Below are 17,145 nucleotides of genomic sequence, written 5' to 3' on the forward strand. Positions count from 1 at the left end.
CAAGGTGGCAAAATGAACGTTTAAGATATGTTATGTCTTTTTTTAATAACTATCTTCACTTTTCGTGCCTTTTTCTTATTCCATTATCCAAATTTTGCTACAAACGGCCCCACAATTTTAGTTACCTCTCTTCATTTACCATATACTAAATAATTATCCACTTTTTCTTTTTTAGTGTTTAGCAACGAAAATTCAAATGATGTGTGGTCCAAATTCAGAACAAATAAATTACGCCGACCTTTCAAGTTTCATGCCCAAACAGCCTTCGATATGTTTAGAGGCACACGACAATAGAATATCATCGTTAGCGTGGCACGAAGACAGTAATCTGCTAGCTTCAGCCGGTTACGACGGTACCGTCCGTTTGTGGATAATAGAAGCTAAAAAACAACCAGTTCTCGATTCGACTTTGGTATTTCATGTTGCCGTCGATATTTTTGGAAGCGAGTTACAAGATAGACTTATCGGTCATTTGAAATGGTCCCCTACCGGTCTATTTATTGCTGCTGCTCTTGATAGCGTCATTAATATTTGGCCGTTGAAGAAATCTGAGAATATCAATAATTATAACGATTGGTTTATAGAAGATCAAAAAGAATTTATCACAGATATGACTTGGCCGAAGAATAAAGGGGATCAAACGCAGAATAAAGATTTTTTAATTATCGGGAAGATTGATGGTTCTGTATCAGTTATTACCATTACTGAAGATAACAAGCATGTTGCTGTTTTACAACACTTTTCGATGACCAAAGGTAAAATGATAAATATTTTTACAAGATTTTATTATAAATATATCGCCTGGTTTACACAGGTCGAGTAAAGAGGGCGAGCTACTCAGCCGAGTTGTTGTTTTGTTTCAACTCGCTCCAGTACTCGACCAGATCTCCATACCGATCAAATTCCAGACCGTAACTGTTGAGACACAGCTTTAGCTCTAACATTGTGAGTTTATATAAAGGCTCAGCAGGAGTTTAAGGTCCAATTAAAGAAGGAAGAGGAAATTAACAAAGAGTCTAAAGTAGAGGTTAGAGACTGGTTAAAAATAAGAATAAGAAGGCTAATCCAAACCCACATCTAACAGCAATCATTGTCTAGCAATAAACCTACAAACTTCAATGTCTCCTACCCAGTTCACTGAAACAATTTCTTCACTTAACCTCAAACCTGACCCGCCACTATCAATTAGCCATCAAACATAAACAACAAACAGAAATCCTACCTGAAAATGAACACAACAAGTGATAAAACCGCTTAAGCGGTCACTTTATTGCGACAAGACCAAAGTCGGCGAGAAGTGGTCAGTGCGCTGAAGACATGAGTCAGTATTCCGTTTCCAACGTTACCAAGAGACTGGTAACTTTCATTATCAGTACATTGATAATAAAATCGGGCCTTCACTGGTGTTCAAATCCAGCAAGAGCTCAGAGAAACGCGAGGAGTGGCTGAATAGTCAAAAGAATACTAATTTTGGACTAAACAGGCCAGATACTCGACCCAAATCAACTCCAGTCCGGCCACGATTTCCTAGAGTACACGTTAGTTGGAGTGACGAACAATGGGGCTCCGTTATCTTCTCAGACAGAAGCAGAGTGTGCCTGCATAGTAGCGATTGTTTTAAGATTCTTTTTATTTAAAAAAAAAAACTCATTATAAAGCTAATACCAATGACGTTGAGATGGTAAAATCTGAAAATGAATGGAAGCCTCGGATTTCTTGTTAGAGAGTTTTGACAGCGAGGGTGCGACTTGAGTCAATATTTTATTTGAAATAAAGAGGCGGTCAATAAATGTTTAGCTAGTAGATAGTAGAAAATTATCATACAATCACATGACATTACCAAAAAAATGTATAAGAAATATTTATTTCGAAATTTCGAACCTATTTCTAGACGTTTTTAATTTGAAATATAATTATTTGCTTTAGCTGTTGCCAAAATCGATTGGTATCAAGAAGACGGTCCATTCGCAGTGGCCTATCTAGACGGAACTATAAAATTGGGTTGGATCGATAAAGAAACTCATATATCTTGTAAAGCCCATGAGAATACAGTAACGTCGATTCGTTGGGATCCGAAAGGTATCCTTCTAGCATCGATTTCAGAAGACGTAACTTGTAAAATATGGAAAGTGAACGAAAACAAATTAGTCCTTTTGCATATTTTACCTCAAGTTTACGAACCAGCTAGTTTAGTTTGGTCTCCTTATATCGGCGAAGGTCCTCGACCGTTAATTTTAGCTATAGGTAGTAGTTACGGCACCGTAACCGTTTGGCAATTACCGGAACAAAATTTTCAAGAAAACAATCCCGTTTTGGTAATGACCGCTCAAGGGCATTCTTACAATAGCGTATCAAGTTTATGTATCGACAAAACTGGTTTGTTATTAGCCAGTGGTTGCTTGAAAGGACCCAGTGGCGTGGTGAATATTTGGTCTTTACATGATGGAAGTCTCGTTCACACCACAACAGGTAACTGCTTCAATTATCTAATGCTCAGTTGTACAAGCTAGGTTTCTACTACCAGCTACTAACCGTAGGACATGAATATATTTTTTTTTCTGTTTTAGGAAATGGAGGAATTACATCTAACGGCATGTCCTGGTTAAACTTGAATGATCATCTATCAATAGCTTTTTCGAGATCAAAAACTATCCACTTACTTAGTTACAGTACACAAGATCTATTGAAGAATCTTCCGTTAGCCGCTGTCAGGTGTACACTTATCAAAAAAGGCATCCGTGGTCTACAATCGGCTCCTTTTTTCAAAATTTTAGCTAGCATGCTTCCTAATATGCTTCAAAAGCAATATAATGCCGAAAAATTGACTATACTGACTGGCGCTCATCTAATGCATTCGATTTATTTGAAAAGTTTAGCGTCCATAGCTCTCCTATTGGAATTGGATAAAGTTATATGTTACAAATTGAGACCTTTTAATAATAAACTTATAAGCGAGCCTCTTCCGGATATGCATTGGTTACACAATTTTAGTTTGGCAACGAAAATGGCGGATAGTTTAATAAAAAGGAGCGAATTAACCGAAGATGTAATTAATTCTAGTAAAATTTTAGAGGAGGACGTTAAAACGTCTGCCATACAAAATCTATTTTGGACTTTGAAGCAAGACGAACAAATTATGCAGTGGGCCGCCCAAAGACCTCACGACTGGCAGTTCGGAGGTAAATGCAAAGCGTATTTATGGGGTTCCGATCGTCACGGTCAACTAGCGGAACTCGGTTATAGCGCATCCGTACCAGCAGCGGTAGAATCGTTTTCTATAGCTAGAAAAATTGTTTGCGGACAAAATTGTACATTCGTTATCGAGGCCAATGGTACTGTTTTGGCTTGCGGAGAAGGAAGCTACGGACGATTGGGACAAGGAAATTCTGATGATTTACATTCGTTGAGTATTATATCAAGTCTACAGGGTTTCGTCATTACAGACTTAGCTACCAGTGTTGGATCAGACGGACATAGTTTGGCTTTGGCGGAAAGTGGTGAAGTGTTTTCTTGGGGAGACGGCGATTATGGTACGATAATATTCATTATATTTATTTAAATTTCTAAATCATGTTTTAAACCACCATACAAACACATCATAATAGTTTCTACCACTTTCTGGTTCCTGATGGTGGATAATAATATAATAAACCACCAACGGGGCACATAATCCTATTTTACACTATCATCTGGTGCATAATAGTGTAATGAACAACCAGCCACGTGTTTAAAAGTATTTTAACACACCAGTGGAGCACTAATTTTGTATCACCGTAGGGGCACGTTATAATGAATAATAGTATTTTGGACATATAATAATAATAGTGGGTAATAGTAATTTGAATCACGATCTGGGCACAGTAAAGTGTTTTAAATCACCATTTGGACACTTAATAGTGTTTTAAACAACCATTTGGCACATAACAATGGATAATAGGATTTTAAAGTAGCAGTCTGATAGATAATAGTGGTTTGAACCGCCGGTGGGATACATCAGAGTGTTATAAACAACCATTTGGCACATAACTATGGATAATAGGATTTAAAAGTAGCAGTCAGATAGATAATAGTGGTCTGAACCACCAATGAGATACATCAGAATGTTATAAACAACCATTTGGCACATAATAGTGTTTTAAACTACCATTTGGCACATAACTATGGATAGTAGGATTTAAAAGTAGCTGTCAGAAAGATAATAGTGGATAATAGTAATTTTAACCGCCAGATGGATACATCAGAGTGTTTTAAACAACCATTTGGCACATAACTATGGATAATAGGATTTAAAAGTAGCAGTCAGATAGATAATAGTGGTCTGAACCACCAGTGAGATACATCAGAATGTTATAAACAACCATTTGGCACATAATAGTGTTTTAAACTACCATTTGGCACATAACTATGGATAGTACGATTTAAAAGTAGCTGTCAGAAAGATAATAGTGGATAATAGTAATTTTAACCGCCAGATGGATACATCAGAGTGTTTTAAACAACCATTTGGCACATAACTATGGATAATAGGATTTAAAAGTAGCAGTCAGATAGATAATAGTGGTTTGAACCGCCGGTGAGATACATCAGAATGTTATAAACAACCATTTGGCACATAATAGTGTTTTAAACTACCATTTGGCACATAACTATGGATAGTAGGATTTAAAAGTAGCTGTCAGAAAGATAATAGTGGATAATAGTAATTTTAACCGCCAGATGGATACATCAGAGTGTTTTAAACAACCATTTGGCACATAACTATGGATAATAGGATTTAAAAGTAGCAGTCAGATAGATAATAGTGGTCTGAACCACCAGTGAGATACATCAGAATGTTATAAACAACCATTTGGCACATAATAGTGTTTTAAACTACCATTTGGCACATAACTATGGATAGTAGGATTTAAAAGTAGCTGTCAGAAAGATAATAGTGGATAATAGTAATTTTAACCGCCAGATGGATACATCAGAGTGTTTTAAACAACCATTTGGCACATAACTATGGATAATAGGATTTAAAAGTAGCAGTCAGATAGATAATAGTGGTTTGAACCGCCGGTGAGATACATCAGAATGTTATAAACAACCATTTGGCACATAATAGTGTTTTAAACTACCATTTGGCACATAACTATGGATAGTACGATTTAAAAGTAGCTGTCAGAAAGATAATAGTGGATAATAGTAATTTTAACCGCCAGATGGATACATCAGAGTGTTTTAAACAACCATTTGGCACATAACTATGGATAATAGGATTTAAAAGTAGCAGTCAGATAGATAATAGTGGTTTGAACCGCCGGTGAGATACATCAGAATGTTATAAACAACCATTTGGCACATAATAGTGTTTTAAACTACCATTTGGCACATAACTATGGATAGTACGATTTAAAAGTAGCTGTCAGAAAGATAATAGTGGATAATAGTAATTTTAACCGCCAGATGGATACATCAGAGTGTTTTAAACAACCATTTGGCACATAACTATGGATAATAGGATTTAAAAGTAGCAGTCAGATAGATAATAGTGGTTTGAACCGCCGGTGAGATACATCAGAATGTTATAAACAACCATTTGGCACATAATAGTGTTTTAAACTACCATTTGGCACATAACTATGGATAGTAGGATTTAAAAGTAGCTGTCAGAAAGATAATAGTGGATAATAGTAATTTTAACCGCCAGATGGATACATCAGAGTGTTTTAAACAACCATTTGGCACATAACTATGGATAATAGGATTTAAAAGTAGCAGTCAGATAGATAATAGTGGTCTGAACCACCAGTGAGATACATCAGAATGTTATAAACAACCATTTGGCACATAATAGTGTTTTAAACTACCATTTGGCACATAACTATGGATAGTAGGATTTAAAAGTAGCTGTCAGAAAGATAATAGTGGATAATAGTAATTTTAACCGCCAGATGGATACATCAGAGTGTTTTAAACAACCATTTGGCACATAACTATGGATAATAGGATTTAAAAGTAGCAGTCAGATAGATAATAGTGGTTTGAACCGCCGGTGAGATACATCAGAATGTTATAAACAACCATTTGGCACATAATAGTGTTTTAAACTACCATTTGGCACATAACTATGGATAGTACGATTTAAAAGTAGCTGTCAGAAAGATAATAGTGGATAATAGTAATTTTAACCGCCAGATGGATACATCAGAGTGTTTTAAACAACCATTTGGCACATAACTATGGATAATAGGATTTAAAAGTAGCAGTCAGATAGATAATAGTGGTTTGAACCGCCGGTGAGATACATCAGAATGTTATAAACAACCATTTGGCACATAATAGTGTTTTAAACTACCATTTGGCACATAACTATGGATAGTACGATTTAAAAGTAGCTGTCAGAAAGATAATAGTGGATAATAGTAATTTTAACCGCCAGATGGATACATCAGAGTGTTTTAAACAACCATTTGGCACATAACTATGGATAATAGGATTTAAAAGTAGCAGTCAGATAGATAATAGTGGTTTGAACCGCCGGTGGGATACATCAGAGTGTTATAAACAACCATTTGGCACTTAATAATGTTTTCAAGTACCATTTGGTGCATAATAGTCAATAATAAGATTAAGGAACCACCATAATAGTGGATAATAGTACATACACAAAACAATACTGTATATAATGGATAGAATTTAGGAAACTATAATTAAAAACCAAAATTTCAGTAAAAAAATCATTGATAATGAAACAATTCAGGTACAACGTTTATATATATGAATAATAAAATGTTGAATATGAGAAAAATATATAAAGTGATTAGTAGTATTGATCAATTACATTTTTGAGGTTAGAATATCTAGAATTTGGAATTACTGGAACCACTACACCAACACCCATAATACCTCTGTCTGAAGCACGTTTCGATAACCGTGCTATCGTCTTCAGATACTAAAATTGACCTGTTTCGATGCTCTATATTCTTATTATTAATTTATTAATGGTAGATATGTTTTTATTTTAGGTAAATTAGGTCATGGAAATAGCGACCGTCAACGTAGACCCCGACAAATAGAAGCTTTACAATTCGAAGAAGTAATACAAGTGGCGTGCGGTTTCAAACACAGCGCAGTCGTTACTCGAGACGGTAAACTTTTCACTTTCGGTAACGGCGATTACGGTCGACTCGGTTTGGGTTCGACGTCGAATAAAAAAGTTCCCGAAAGAGTTACGGCGTTGGAAGAATACAAAATTGGACAAGTGGCGTGCGGTCTTAATCACACCGCTTGCGTATCGGCCGATGGGCAGAACGTATGGACGTTCGGAGAAGGCGATTTCGGAAAATTGGGTTTGGGACACTGTTTCAGCAAATCGACTCCACAGTTTGTCGAAACTATGTGCTTTATCGGTATTAAAAAGGTCATTATTTTTTCAAAAATTTACCAAATGAATTCAAAAAACAATACATACAACTGTCTAAATCATTTTGGTTTGTATATTGTGAAAGTTCCATAACCGTAACCATCAATCTAGCATTGTTGCCACGTAATCAGCATTATAGCTTTGTTTTCACATTATTGAGCATCGAAAAACACTAAAAATAAAATTTCAAATAATATCTGAAACTTGGAAACATAGCGTATCATTTAATTAATTTTTCGTCAGTTAGTATAACTGATCAACCGTATTGAACGTAACTTTTGAATATTTATTTTATTTAGGTCGGTTGTGGGACCCACCTAACCGTCTTCTTAACTAACAGTGGAAAAATTTTCGTAAGCGGCGTGCACCGTACACCTTGGCAACAACACGTACGGGAACGAACCGAATGCCGACCCCAACAACTCGATAATATCACCGAATATGTTATAGAAGATTTCGCTATAGGAACTGAACATTGTCTTTTCTTAACTAATTGCGGTAAGGTGTTCGGATGGGGTATTAATACCGAGGGACAGCTCGGATTGCCTCACGTTTCCATCGTTAGGTTACCAGAAATTATAACGGAATTATCTAATAAGAATATTCGACAAATTTCAACGGGACGAACACACAGCGCCGCTTGGACCGCTGCTCCGTTAACGAGATCTTCAAGGTTTGTGTCAAAAATTTCATATACCAATTGTCTTTAAAGAATACGGCGAATCAGTTTAGTAAAAATACATAAAATGTAATTTAATCTTCTTCAAAGTACTCATTCAAACTCAACTCATCATCGGAAGCACTTTCAAGAAAGCTCTATTGGGTTATGATGTTAGGAATTGTGTCAAAAGTACAAAATCTGATAAAGTAGATATCCGCTATTAAATCGTTCATATTAATCTCCTGCACTGGTCACCGAAAGCATTTCTGGAAGGCTCTATTTAATGTTAGGTTAGGTTTTTGGAAGGCTTCATTAGGTTATGACTTTCTTGGTGCTAGGAATTGTATCAATAGTACTATTAGGAAGAGTCAGGTACTAAATCTGGTAAAGTAGATGTAGAAAGACAAGAAATTATGAGAAAGAAGGTCAATTGACCATTTTCAGATACCATTCTTGCCTTTGCAAGATTTAAGGTCTTCGCTAAGCTTTCCAATAGTCTATCGAACAAGTTTGTCAACTTTTTGTACGTTTTAATATGTTTTTTTTTTCATCTTATCCTCAACTAAGTGATATCCACTTTTAAATCGTTCTTATTAATCACCTTTGAGTTACTGGACTTGTTAGAGGAAGCATTTTAGGAAGACTCTACTGGGTTATGCTCTCTTCGATGTTAGGAATTGTATCAAAAGTATTATTAGGAAGTCCTTTACATGATTCAAGGTCTTCACTTCTTCTCGAAAGCATTTCTAAGCTCTACTCAATGTTAGGTTAGGTTTTACTAGGTTATGTTTTTTTAAAAGTTAGGAAAAGTGTCAAAAGTACTATTAGGAAGAGTTGGGTACTAAATTTAGTCAACTAAATGTAGAGAGACAAGAAGGAACTTTGTTATGACAAATAAGAAAACCTTATGACCTTTTATCTGCTGCCTTTCTTACTTTAGGAATATTTTAAATTCTTCAATAAGCTCCCGAATAGTCTATAGAAAAAGTTAGTCCAATTTTTAATCGTCTAGACCATTTTTAAATCGACCATAACTCTTGTAAACAAGTCTTCATAGTTATTATATAACCACCATAGACAAATTTCAATATTTTGGTTAGCATATTTGAAACTTTTTTTACCAATTTTCAAAAAAGAGACACAAGAAATAAAATCTATAGTAATAAACTGAATGAATGGCTTAAATCCCACTCTCAACAAATACTAATTGGGAAATATGCAAGTTATTCACCATATTTTTGTTCACAACTTGATTGATATCCTTCCGTTAAATCATATCTTCATACTTTCTGCTTCCATTTGGTCCACTTCAAACTCATTCCTATAGAAATTGTAAATTAATTTGTTTCTCTTCCAAATTAACTCATTTTCATTAAATTAATCATTGAATTTTGGACAAATTTGTTTCAGAATAAGCAATTGTTTGAGTTTTGGTCTACCAACCGAAATTCCACCGCAGTACAACCATCTACAAGGGGCTTCTATAAAAGCAATTCAATCCAGATTGAAATTCCTTTACAATTTCTCGGATAAATTATATTCTAGTTGGACTTTGATGCCGTTATGTTCACAACAAAACGATTTACAAGTGCCTCCTTTAGAAGGATTGGTTTCGCCAAAGCTTAGAACGTTGTTGGCACCCCGGGTATATACGTTACCTTTCGTAAGGTGTATTGGAAAAACTATGATACAAGGAAAGAATTATGGTCCACAGATAACAGTTAGGAGGATATCTCAAGAGGGTGAGAGATGATCTACAATTTAATTTGTTGATTTAAATAATATTTACAGGGTTTTTAATAATTTTTTCAGTTTTAGCAGTAAACGTAGTATAGTTCGTAGTCATTCGACAGTTATTTTTTTTATAATACAGTTTTATAGGTGATTTTAGTTGATGAAATGATTACACAAACATTCTTGAAAGTTTATAGTTCGATCTGGTTTTTTTTAGACATTTTTATGATAAATAAATTATTGGTAATTTTATAGTATCGACTTTTGATTCTATAAAATGTAAAAATCAAGGGGTTTGATTGTTTTTTTTGAAATAATCGTTTTAAGAAGGAATTTAGAAAAAAAAAGACTATAAGGATAACTCATATTTGTTTGAGGGCTCATTTAAACGCCCCCTTTTACGTATAATTATTGTTAACTTTTTTTATAAGTTATCAAATGAAGTTTTCATATTTTTTTCTTAATTTAATCAAAGGAAAACATCATTGAAGAAAGAATTATACCAAAATGTTGATTTTTTTACGTTTTTACAGGGTGAAATAATGGCACTTCCTTTTTAAATTAACCTCAATGACACATTATCGTTTTTACTTTTATATCAAGTAATTTATTTTTTTTTCCTCGATGTATACATATTTTTTTCATTAAGTAACCATCAGAGTATATAAAACAATTAAAAAATCCTTATAAATCCAAGGCTTGGAGTTGCTCTACTGCTATCTTCCTTCTAAGGCTCCAAACGTTATGTTCTCTCTGGTTTCGCCTTTTCCACTAGTCACTGTCACTCCCAGGTATCTGAACTCTTGGATTTTATCAAATCTATACTCCCATTTTGCCGAGTAGCCACTACTCATTGCTTTAGAACGTCTCACTAGAAGACGTTGGTGTAAAGTGAGGTTATAGAAATGCCGTGTCAGTTTGTTTGAAGGCTTTAACCCATAAAGATAAAGGTTTAAATGTTTCAAATGGTTACAGTTACATACCATTACCAATCAACCATTATTTTAGTAGTTTTATCTTTAATAAACTTATACTTTAACTTGTCTGGGAAAGGTTTTTATGTGCGCCGATAACAAATTTTGACAGCTACAATTCGTGATGTCACTCACAAGTGGCGCCAACTGGTGAGCATTAAATCGTTATATTTGAATACGTTTCCGTAGGTCGTAAATGCAAACCGATCTTCGTCCAAATAGCTAAACAGGTTGTAGATATAATGCCGAACGAGATGAGACTACCGTCTAGAGCGTGGAAAGTGAAATTAGTTGGCGAAGGAGCGGACGATGCAGGTGGAGTATTCGACGATACAATTACCGAAATATGTCAAGAAATTACATCCGGTGTTGTACCTCTATTAATTCCTTCTCCGAATACTATAAACGACGAGGGATATAATAGGGATAAGTTTCTTCTAAACCCCCAGTTGACGTCTTCGCAGAATATGTCATGGTTTAAATTTTTGGGTAAATTATTAGTGTTTAATACAATTTCTGTAATAATTTTTTGATCTGATTACTTTTTAATTCAGGTATATTATTTGGTGTAGCTATTCGTACTAGGAAACCGTTAGCTTTACCGATAGCACCGATGATATGGAAATTGATTGTTGGGGAACCTCTGACTGTTGAAGATTTAGAAGATACGGATTGTATGTATATACAAAGTTTGAGAAGTATACGTGACATACATTTGTCAGGTGTAACGAAGGATAATTTTCATGATATAATTCCTTTGGAGTGCTTCGAAGGTAGGAGTTGTACGGGAAAGGTAATTATCAAAATTTTCTTGACAAGCTACAGAAACTTTTCTTTTTTGTCATCTTGATAATACAAAATCGAAAATAATATAACCTACAGAAGGGTTTCTATTACTTTCTACCGGAAATTTTCACGTTTTTCTAAAATCTTCATCAGTTTACTTCATTCCTTTGATGAATTTTTCTCTCCAAAATATTCTATAACCGCACGGGAAAACGCAAAGTTGTTTTTGGCGCCCGTTACGAAAATTCAGTATCATGAACCAACATTATTACATTACTCAATAAGTCCTGTGACTGACACACAGATGGCGCTGTCATTGTCAAATCCATTTGACGTTTATGAAGTACCAACTTTCAAAAGACTATGTGTCAAATTTTGTGACATTTCGATTAGTTTATTGTAGGCCAGATGCCGCTTTATATTTTCCTTTACGTTGTAATTCAATTTATAATCCAATAAATTTGAAAGGTGTCTCATAATATTGCATGGATCGGATTTTTTTTTAAATTTTAGGTAGTTCCGATAGTTCACGGTGGACGAAACATTCCTTTAACATTCGATAATAGGGCGCAATATTACGAACAGGCTGTGAAATTTAGAATGCAGGAATTCGACGTTCAAATAATCGCCATACGCGAAGGAATGGCTGGTATCATACCGGTGCCTTTGTTGTCATTAATGACCGCCGAATATATGGAGCAATTGGTGTGTGGCATGTCACAAATTTCAATTGCGGTTTTGAAAAAAATTGTCAGGTATGTGCTGAAATTGACAAATTAATACATAATATGGTTATCCAATCCTTTTAGTTGATACTGGTCTGTCTCTTTTATCAAAAATTATCCAATATTGACCTGATTCAAAATATTTTTTACCCAGATTATTTTTTTTGACTTTTAGATATAGGGAACTAGATGAAAATCATCAACTTGTGCAATGGCTGTGGAATATTTTAGAAAGTTTTACAGATAACGAAAGAGTTTTATTTATGCGATTTGTATCAGGTAGATCAAGATTACCAGCTAATTTAGCGGATTTATCTCAAAGATTTCAGGTAAATAATTGTAATTTCCTTTAAATTTTTGGACATTCCAATTATTACAAAATCAATCAGACAGTTTTATAATCGAATAAAAAACTGATAAATATATTTGTTTAACACTTGATGATATTTTTAAGGTTTTGAAACAAAAAGATAATCCAAATTCTTAGGTAAACAGTTTGATGATTATTGAATATAACATTATACCTTGTGACAGGTACGAGTGTTTATTTTTTTCTCAATAAACTCAATTGGTTTCATTTGCATATAATACTATCACACGCAGAAGGCTCTACATTATTTTTTAACCGAGCACACGAATTTTACAAAAAACAAGGTTTATAAGTTTCCATCTGTCAATTAACCTACCCTCATCATGTACACAGTGACCCGAATGATCTATTATGTTCCCCTTTCATGCTGAGATACTGGGGAACCCTTAGTTTATAGCTGATCATTTAATCCCACTCCCCTTAGAAAGTACAGAATGTGGGAAGGCTGTAGCTACCAGAAATCTTCTTCTATTTCATACGCTCCCAGATGTAGTGCTATCAACTTCCATAATGTCTCAAACTTCAAGAAATATTTTCAAGTCTTAGCCCCTGTAGATAGTCCCATTAATTCTTTTCCGTTATGTAGCTGATACCACAAAAAGGTTTGGGTCCTTTGAAGGGATTGTCTCCCTTACCTCATCGAGCCTGTTAGCTATTTCATTTCCCGGAATCCAATGCAGCTCGTTTAATTATTCTAGTTTGGATTTTATGATATTGAACTTAGAGCTCTAATGGCTGTTGGTTATTAGACAGGATGATGATCTTATTTCTTAACCAAACTCATGAATTTTACAAAAAACAAGATTTATAAATTTCCATCTATCAATTACACTCCCTTTTTATCCTATGCAGTTTTATAACCCAAACAATTTAGGATATTAGGTAACTGTGTAATTATATAGACAACAGAAAAATTATGGGAGTGAATTATTAACAAATTTTGTTTGAATAATATTCTGTAATAAACAAATTTGTAGGTTATGAAAGTCGACAAAGCACCGAATGGCTTACCAACAGCCCAAACGTGTTTTTTCCAACTTCGTCTGCCTCCGTACACTAGTCAAGAAATTATGGCCGAAAAATTGAGATATTCTATTAACAACTGCAAATCTATTGATATGGATAATTACATGTTGGCTAGGAATACAGACCAAGGTGTCGGTTCAGATGAGGAATGGAATTGATTGAAGATATTTTGTTACAAGGCTGATTTTGATAATTATTTAGTACTGAATAGATATACAGTTATCGAATTTATTTATCTTTTATTTTCAGTTATAAACAATTTTGTTTTATTGACGATAATTAAAAAACCACTTGAAAATCTCTCTTATTTTTATTTATAAACATGTATAGTAAAACCTGGAATCGAACAAATTCTTTTAAAAACCTTTCTGTTAGAACAAGAAAAAGCTATTTATAACACAAGAATGCAAGATACTCATATAATTTGGGGTCATTTGAGACTTCTTTAAACATGGAAACAATTATAAATATCACATGACCTCAAGATGTGGAAAGTTCTACGGTAACTCGTATCTTCTTGGTGTGGTGGACGAATATCACTTTAATATAATTTAAATCAGAAGAAAACTCTAAAGCACAACAATTACCGTTTCCAAAATGTTAGTGAAGCAAAACTTAGATTCAAACAAAACTTTTGAACCGCAGATGTACTTTGGATGTAAAAAAAATACACTAACACCATATAACACATCCATAGTTGCTATGCATGTTTGGTGTGCTGAACATTCTATTATGGCGAGAATGTCTTCCAAGTGACCCGAAGCTTGTAGGGGTTCATAAAAAAATCACATAAAGCAGGAAAAAATCAAGAAAATGTGACAATATTTTATTTACAGCCAGATACACACCTTTCATTAAATGATAATTTGAAGTTTGTCCTATGCATTTATTAAACTAAAAATTTTTATATGACATAAATATAAATATATCTGTAAAAACTTAACATTAACCAAGTTAAAATTTAAGAGCTTTTAAAGCACTTGTATATATGGGTAATTGTATGGTTGGCTATAAATAAATAGTATTAAAATCTCATTGCAGTCTTAAAATAAAAAAAATGCGCTATGAAGAAACAGTTTTGAAATATAAGCAAACAACCCATTTAAATTGCATAATAATTAAACATGGAATGAATATATAGATAAATTTAGGTAGTTACTAGTGTAATTACGATATAATAAAAATAAAAAAATTACTGATATATATATATATATATATACATATATATATATATATATATATATATATATATATATATATATATATATATATATATATTCTAATTAACTATATTTGATAAGTAAAATTCATCAAATTTAATTAAAAATTTCATTTTTCTTTTGTATCAATAGCGATTTTTTTTGTATTAATTGTAGTTGTAACAACATTCTCATTATGCGGTTTAGAATTCACATCCAACTTATTCCGCTTTAGATATGGTTCATCATCTGATATATACTCGTCGATATCTGGCTCTATAAAACCTTTTTTTTGAAACCCTCCATAATCTGAAGCGCCAAATAAATCCTTTTTGTTTTCTTTCTTGAGAAAACCTTTAACTGTATCCATGATTCTATCAAACAAACCCAGAGAATCTTTTGTCTCTGATTGTACTCCATCAAATTTCTTCCCTACATTTTCCAGAATTTTTGTAATTTCCTGTTCAGTGGAGTTCTCCATATCTAGTTCATCTAGTTTACCATCAAACTCCTCCTGAAACAAATTAATTTGAGTTTGTCGCATACATGTGAATATGATCCATTACTTCATCCTTGAAAATCAAGAACTCCTCCATGTTCAAATCTTCTGCAGCTTGAGGGCTAGAAAGTAAAGATCTTCTAACAGCCACTTGTTCTTGCTCATTTTGTATCTGACTTGAATTCTTGCTTTCGAATAATTTCATATTCGGCAAAGATACCAATAGAGCAGAAAGAAGAACAACCATTAGGCATGTAGATGGGGTTGCTTTAGATGTTGTTGAATTACATATCAATGCTTGTAGCTTATTGACATGAGCTACCAAAGTTTTATTTTGCCTCTGTAGATCTCTCACTCTCTGTAAAAGATTTTTATTTTCTTCGGACCCTAATTAAAAAAAAAATAAATTATTGAAAGAGTAGTATTAATAATTCTTAAAAAAATTGTTACAAATCTTACTAATACTGTTAAGAAGTGGCAAGACTAGATTGTTAACAAAAATGTTGTACAACTAATTCCCAATAAGGTGAAAGTTGATGATGACTTTAAATTTATTGAAACAATGAGCAAAATGTTTTACAATTGGAAAAATATGTTAAATATTCAAATATACATTAACATTTGTTGATTAAACATGTCTAAATGAATCAATGTATTTATTTATAGGAACAATCTAAAGAAAACATAAAATGAGCTACAATTAAATTAATTGATGTAAAAATATGTTTCTTATAGCGTTTACCTCTTCTGACTCTCTCCTCTAAGCTATCCACATATTCTTTTTTACGCTTCCTAGAATCTTGAGCTGAAATTTTATTTCTTATTTTTCGACGAATCCGTTTTAGTTCTCTCTCATCATTTTTGGTAAGTGGATGATGAGTAGGTAAAATAATACCTTCCTTTGCTAATAGCCTCTTTTCTTCATTAGTAAGATTCAAGGGTGGATACTGGTTTGTGGAACTAACAATATTTGAACTTTCCTCAGTTTTTGTTTCAAATTTTCGTTTTCTTACATTACTAGTAAGAGCAGCAACATCCGCAGCACTATTCAGAATTTTAATACTCTTTATATTCAATGGCAGTAAAACCGGAGTACCATTGTTTGAAATTTGTTGTACTTTAAGTATTTGAGGTTTGGTTTTCACTTGGTTTTTCTTAAGCTGACTATTAGTGGTACTTATCATAGGCTTTGAAATACATTTTTTATTATTTGGATTTTGTATAAGAATTTGAGTTGGTAATTTAGAAAGGAGTGTATTAGGTGCAGTGACGGGAGGTATTTCTTTTACAGGTTGTTCAGGTGTAGGATCTAGAATGGATATTAATTCATGAAAGCCTTCAATATTTCCCAGTATAGTGCTAGTATCATCATAACCTTCTATACAAGAACTATTCTTATCGCTTTCTGAATAAAAGCTTCGCGGCGATAGGACTTCGTCGACGTTAGAACTGGCATCGCTGGAAACATTAATATCATCTTCAAAATTTGGGAAAAACTCATCATCCATATTGTTTTCCAATGATAGTACTGAATCGAAAAATTCGGAGCTCATGAGCTCCGAATTGTCGCAACTTAACGACACATCCATTGTTTCCATATCGCTATTACCTTCTTCGCCGCTAGAATTCAAAAAATCGTTGATATTCATTATTTCTATCACTTTAATACGATGCACCCATATTGATGTATAGAAGCATTATTACTGTACACGTCACTAATACGTCATTACAAAAAGTCAAAACTTCAAACGTCAAAGTAATCT

The 17,145-nt window shown here is 33.5% G+C and overlaps 2 protein-coding genes across 3 annotated transcripts in view; one reads left to right on the top strand and one right to left on the bottom strand.

Moving 5' to 3' along the window:
- The window catches only part of LOC130445157 (probable E3 ubiquitin-protein ligase HERC1), a 33,773-nt gene extending 19,789 nt beyond the window's left edge, over positions 1 to 13,984 (top strand). For both annotated transcript variants that reach the window (XM_056780682.1, XM_056780683.1), the window contains exons 21-31: positions 176 to 755; positions 1,927 to 2,469; positions 2,568 to 3,530; positions 7,011 to 7,405; positions 7,708 to 8,081; positions 9,480 to 9,811; positions 10,967 to 11,266; positions 11,332 to 11,570; positions 12,077 to 12,318; positions 12,464 to 12,617; positions 13,636 to 13,984. In XM_056780682.1, coding sequence (XP_056636660.1) covers positions 176 to 755; positions 1,927 to 2,469; positions 2,568 to 3,530; positions 7,011 to 7,405; positions 7,708 to 8,081; positions 9,480 to 9,811; positions 10,967 to 11,266; positions 11,332 to 11,570; positions 12,077 to 12,318; positions 12,464 to 12,617; positions 13,636 to 13,842 — 4,329 coding nt within the window. In that variant the 3' untranslated portion in view covers positions 13,843 to 13,984. The remainder of the gene's footprint in view (positions 1 to 175; positions 756 to 1,926; positions 2,470 to 2,567; positions 3,531 to 7,010; positions 7,406 to 7,707; positions 8,082 to 9,479; positions 9,812 to 10,966; positions 11,267 to 11,331; positions 11,571 to 12,076; positions 12,319 to 12,463; positions 12,618 to 13,635) is intronic.
- A 542-nt stretch (positions 13,985 to 14,526) lies between these two features.
- LOC130445158 (cyclic AMP-responsive element-binding protein 3-like protein 3) lies at positions 14,527 to 17,109 on the bottom strand. The gene is made up of 3 exons (XM_056780684.1): positions 16,125 to 17,109; positions 15,450 to 15,769; positions 14,527 to 15,397 (listed from the first exon to the last, which is right to left on the bottom strand). The coding sequence occupies exons 1-3, from the start codon at positions 17,029 to 17,031 to the stop codon at positions 15,014 to 15,016; spliced, it is 1,611 nt and encodes a 536-aa protein (XP_056636662.1). The 5' UTR covers positions 17,032 to 17,109; the 3' UTR covers positions 14,527 to 15,013.
- Positions 17,110 to 17,145: the final 36 nt, after the last annotated feature.

Source organism: Diorhabda sublineata, chromosome 6 (assembly GCF_026230105.1).
Source record: "Diorhabda sublineata isolate icDioSubl1.1 chromosome 6, icDioSubl1.1, whole genome shotgun sequence".
Taxonomy (NCBI): domain Eukaryota; kingdom Metazoa; phylum Arthropoda; class Insecta; order Coleoptera; family Chrysomelidae; genus Diorhabda; species Diorhabda sublineata.